At 36.4% G+C, this 5,540-nt stretch overlaps 1 protein-coding gene across 1 annotated transcript; it reads left to right on the top strand.

Annotated features, from left to right (window-relative positions):
• Window positions 1–233: 233 nt before the first annotated feature.
• Window positions 234–5,249, top strand: LOC131079831 (probable disease resistance protein At4g33300). Its single transcript, XM_058017871.2, has 6 exons — window positions 234–880; window positions 991–1,242; window positions 1,344–1,753; window positions 3,201–3,556; window positions 3,630–3,841; window positions 4,246–5,249. The coding sequence occupies exons 2-6, from the start codon at window positions 1,023–1,025 to the stop codon at window positions 5,061–5,063; spliced, it is 2,016 nt and encodes a 671-aa protein (XP_057873854.1). The 5' UTR covers window positions 234–880; window positions 991–1,022; the 3' UTR covers window positions 5,064–5,249.
• The last annotated feature ends 291 nt before the right edge of the window (window positions 5,250–5,540 follow it).

Consider the following 5,540-nt stretch of genomic DNA (forward strand, 5'->3'; position numbering starts at 1 on the left):
AAAACCTAAATTTAATGTAGATCTTATTAATGCAGACAATTGCCACTAGACCAAAAGCTCAAATTGTTAGTTGGAGCACCGCAAGAGAGATTAGGTTATCAAGGATGGTTGAGGATCCCACAAAACAACAATTTAACCCTATAAATCGAAAGTTTTGTACTAGACAAAGTCAACCACAAGGCAAGTAAATTGTCACTTGGAAGAGTCGAACCCACCCAACAGAATTGCTTTTCTTGTTAACATAAATTAACTGCTACTACACCAAAAAACTGAACTATTAATAAGAGCACCACTAAAACAATTAAGATATCGAGGAAGGTTTAAAATCCACACGACAGCTGACCCCTCATAAGTCGTCGTACTTAAAAGAGCACATTTCAACAGACTTTTACTACACAATCAGGCAAACTTCGCACTCTTTACCCCGTAATTAGTGTCCTCCAACCAGGAACGCACGACGCAACAAACAAGCAAGATGAGTGTCTCATTAATTACGGTAAAATCAAGACTTGCCTGAAAAATGTCTTTGTTTTTCTATTCAAAGCGCAAATCATCATAAAAAAAGTTGTTAGAACTGACTAAAAAATTAAATTTGTGCGAGTCAACATGAATACTAAATGATTATATAAAATGAAGCCAATAATAATAGGCTTGGAAAGACGAGAAATTTTGATAAGTGAAGCAGCATAAGAACAGGCAACCCTTGTATCTTCCTTCCGTTTTCATTACAGACTTGTGCAAGTCGAGATGAATACTAAATTACGCTATAAAATGAAGCCAAATCTGCTAGGCTTGGGAAGACAAGAAATTTTGTAAGGTGAAGCAGAATAAGAACAGGCAGTATCAAGTTCCACATAACAGAAGAAATTAACCGTTTAAGGTGATTCTGAGAATAAATCCTCATTAAAATTCCTTGTTCTTTCCTCTATTAATCATTACAGCATCCATCTGTGTGATTTTTCTTTATTAATATCATGTTTCAAATTGCAGGAGGAATCAAGTGTTCCTAAAAAGTTCAAGAAATGGCTTTGATTAATCTTATCGATAGTTCTGAAATGGTAGACGATTCTGCATACTGTGTTCCCGGAGAATCTCAATTCTACGTAGGACTGGACAAATGTATTGGAGATTTGAGGGGACTGTTGTCCAAGAGCGACGTGTCGGTTATTGGGTTGCAATGCATGGGAGGTGGAGGAAAGACAACTCTGGCTTCGGCTCTCTTGAATGATCCTCAAATTAAAGGTAGATATATATAAAGGTGCTCTCGTTTAGATTTTATTACATCGATTGCTGCAAGGTAAGGTACTTAGCCTAGAACAAATTTGGGTTTTCATGTATGGCAGGACACTTCTGCGATAATGTTTTTTTCATTACCGTGTCACAATCCCCAAACCTGAAGGAGATTTTAGAGACTATGTGGGAGAAGATTGCTGGAAGGAAAAGCCCAGAATTTCAGAATATCAAAGATGCACAGATGAAGCTCCAACAATTGATTTCGAGTCAATCCAAACCAACTCTGGTGATTTTGGATGATGTATGGTCTAGAACAAATTTGGAAAATTTATTATTTGAAGCACCAGGATACAAAACTCTTGTAACCACCAGAGACAATTCCACTATTCCAACAACCCCGACTACCCAGCTGTATCTGTTGCCATTGTTGTGCCCAGAGGATGCGCTGTCACTTTTCTGTTTCTGGGCTTTTGGACAGACATCAATCCCCAGCACTGTAAATGCGAATATAGTAAAGGAGGTATAAAAATTTCTTTCCATTAATTATTGTGTCGTGTTTTGAACGATTCTCCTAACTTTTAATCCGCTAATGCTTTAATCTTTATCCTTATTCTTCAATATTATCATTATCTTTTTGGAATATATTGTGGGCACAACTTTCATCTTTTTACAGTGCTAGAACCATTTATTCAAAGTGGGAAAGTATTGGAAAAAATAAATTAGTGGAGGATTTCAAAATATCTGGAATTATAGGAGACTTTCATTTCTATAATTAGGGATGGATGTTTCATGGGGAATGTGATTTTATTGACATATAACAAATGTTTAAGTTTGAAATAGTTAATTATGTAAAATAAATAAAAAATTGAAAATATTTTTTTTCGAGATCACTTAATAGTTAGATCTAATAGCAAGCTGCCAGTCCAGTTAGGGCCTTCACAAAGTAATTTTTGCCATTCGATATAGGGGCATGAGCCAATAGGCTGAACCTCTTTGACTAAAAACCAAGGACTGAGGAGTATCCATTCCACCAAATTCACCCAGGGCACGATCCTGGCCTCATCCCTTATGATGCCGGAGCCTTGCACTCAGCCATTCAACTTCATCAGTAGACCAAGGGCCCATTGACTAATAATATAATATTTGAAATATAGAATTCAAGAAAAATTTTAAGTTGAGTAGGTTTTCTCACAATATTATGGCCTATATTAAAAGCAAGAATTTTAATATCATATTAAACTAATTATAAAATTCTAGAAACTTCTAGAGCTGGAATTAAGTTTCCTCGCAATATTATGGCTTAGGGGAAGACTACCAATTACAGTTCATGCTCCGATAACTATTCATGCTCCTTGCACACCCAACCCTTCAATTACTGACTTTAAAAAATGTAAAAAATAAATAGCTAAAAGTTCATTAATAAATTACACATGTACCAATAGCCGCTCATTTTTTAGCTTTTTGGCACCATAATTGGCCCATTTGTGCACCTTTATTGGTACCCATAGAACTTGACTAGTGAGGCACTTGTGCATAAATATTGGCTATTTAAGTACATGATTATTGGGGCATCTTTAAGCAGGTATCACGCAACACTTTGAAAAGTGTGCTTTTTGAATCTTGCGTGCATAACACTCACAGCATGCACTGTTACTACTCACAAGCAAAAAAATAGCTATAAATAATTAAGTCGCATGTGAAAACAAAAAAAAATATCGCCAAAAACCAATGTACCATTTAGAATCTATATATACACGAAATTAGCTAAAATGATTACTCGCGTGATTCCCCTATGTTACATTCAAGAATTTTAATATCATATTGACATTCAAGAATTTTAATATCATATTGACTAATTATAGAAACTTTTGAAGTTGACGTTAGGTTTTCTCGCAATATATAAAAGAATTTTTCTTGCACTCGAACTGGTCATTTTATGAATTTTCTCTACCTTTCTTGGATAACAGGTGCAAACACAATGTGGCGGCTTACCACTTGCTATAAAGGTGATTGGAAGCTCTTTGCATGGGGAACCGCATGAGGTTTGGGAGAGGGCAAAGGACAAGATTTGTAAAGGAGAATCAATATCAGATTATCACAAAAATGGGCTAATTAGATTGTTGGAGATCAGTATCGATTCCTTAGATGATGTAGCCAAAGAATGCTTCTTAGACTTAGCTTTATTTCCAGATGACAGAAAAATCTGTGCTCATGCACTATTGGACATATGGATTTATGTTCGGATGTTGCAGTGGCATGACGCTTTGTCCATCTTATCAGATCTTGCGAACAGAAACCTGTTGAATTTGTCTAGCACACCAAGGTATTTACCCTTCTCATTTTGGATTTTTTTTTAGCATGTTTAAACTATAATCTGACATCGTGGCACTTATCAGGAAAAGAGTAGCAATCTCACATGGAAATGCATCGGAGCTGTACTTTTCTCAGCATAGTGTAATACGTGAATTGGCCCTCCATTTGGGGTGCCGAGACGGTGTAGTCCACAGGAAGAGGTTTCTGATGGATAGGAAGGAGCATAGTCTGTCAGAAAAATGGGAGTTCCTTAATCATAAAGCATGTGATGCTCAAGTGCTCTCCATTAACACAGGTATGTCAATCCAAACAATCTCTTCAATAATTAATTCCGACCCTTACGCCAAAGTTTCTTTGAAATATTAGTAATAAATTTTAATATTTACATCATTGTTCTCGGCAACTTAGACGCCATATGGATCAAACTATTTTTATTTGTCTGGAAATCTAGTAGAATGCTGTAATATTCTAGTCACTGGATATTGATGTCGACTAAACAGCCTATGCGAACTTTTCAAAATATTTGGACGTATTGTTACTTTTGTGATAGTGTCTCATTAGTAGATTATAAACACTTGTTTCCACTTGCATTTCCCCTTTATTTAGCTTTCAAATAGTGATAATTAAACCCAAATAATTAACTTTCATAACTAACACGCTCACTGATCTAGTTCGACTTCCTTTCTGATTTATATGCAGGCGCTATGGAGGCAAATCATTGGTTTGAGGTGAATTTACCTCACACAGAGGCTCTGTTGTTATTCTTTTCTTCAAGTGAGTACTTTCTTCCCCCATTTCTGAAGTCCATGATGAATCTAAAATTTGTCATGGTATTGAATTATGGGACAAAGAGGGCAACTGTACAAGGTCTAGATGTCTTATCTTCACTCACTCAACTCAAAAGTGTCCGTTTGGAGAGGTTGATTGCATCCCCTGTTCATAAACAAAGCAATGAACCATCAAACTTAGAGAAGGTATCTCTAAGCTTATGCGAGGGATTTGAATATGCATTCACATTCTATCGTATCAAGCTGCGGAATTTTAACATTGATCACTCCAGCAACTTGGAGGAGGTGCCTCTTAGTTTCTGTTATATGCCTTCTATTAAGATGTGGTCTATTAGCAACTGCCACCTGGTTCAGAAGTTACCTTATGACCTTGGGAATATGAGCTCTCTCAGAATGCTAAGGTTATCAGCTTTACCAGGCGTCAAAGAACTTCCACCATCAATTGGAAATCTTCGGCTGTTGGAATGTCTAGACATCTCACTCTGCGAGGGGCTCAGAGGACTTCCAGAGGAAATAGGGCAACTAAAGAAGTTGAGTGAGTTTGATATGAGAGAATGTTCTCGTTTGAAGAGGTTACCAAGAGCTGTTTGTGATCTGAGTTCCCTCAAGCTGGTTATCTGTGATGAGAAGATTGGGAAGCAGTGGTTACGGGCCAAGAACATTTCGATTCCAGAGCTTACAGTCGAAATTGTAGAAGCACAGTTTAGTCTGGATTGGCTTGACGATTGACTTCTTTTCTTACTTTCAATCAACTTACAATTAAAATGAAATAAAAGCTCCTCTATATTGGGGCCTATAGTTATAAACAATTCTCGTCGCCTTTTAAGGATTGTAAGCACTCTTTACTATTTTGCGCATCCCAAAGCATTTTCTGTTTTGTGTAAAGCCAGGAATAAGGTGTCTTCTGAATATGTAGGAGGTATCTAAACTGCAATTACATCTGTTTCATTCAGTTAGACTGCCTCAATATAATACAAATGCAGAATATATTACTCTAAATAAATATTTTCAGTCTAAAGTTACAATTTGGTATTGGCACAAATTTGGCATAATTTACAACTTTTATGAGAAATATGTAAAGTGGCACAAGAAAAGGAAGGGATTTGAAACATCCGCCGTGTTGTAAATGAAAACTGAAAGCATAACTTTTTCAAGCATGTGAAAATTAAAAAGCTCTCAAAATGAATGGACGCGTAAGCGTTCTAT

Source organism: Cryptomeria japonica, chromosome 4, assembly GCF_030272615.1.
Source record: "Cryptomeria japonica chromosome 4, Sugi_1.0, whole genome shotgun sequence".
In the NCBI taxonomy this organism is placed as follows: Eukaryota; Viridiplantae; Streptophyta; class Pinopsida; order Cupressales; family Cupressaceae; genus Cryptomeria; species Cryptomeria japonica.

Bases quoted from the DNA above. Each gene is read 5' to 3' on its own strand.
- LOC131079831 (XM_058017871.2), top strand. From the start codon at position 1,023: ATGGCTTTGATTAATCTTATCGATAGTTCTGAAATGGTAGACGATTCT. The intron at 1,243-1,343 runs GTAGATATATAT...CATGTATGGCAG, and splicing joins GAATGATCCTCAAATTAAAG to GACACTTCTGCGATAATGTT. The intron at 3,557-3,629 runs GTATTTACCCTT...GGCACTTATCAG, and splicing joins AATTTGTCTAGCACACCAAG to GAAAAGAGTAGCAATCTCAC.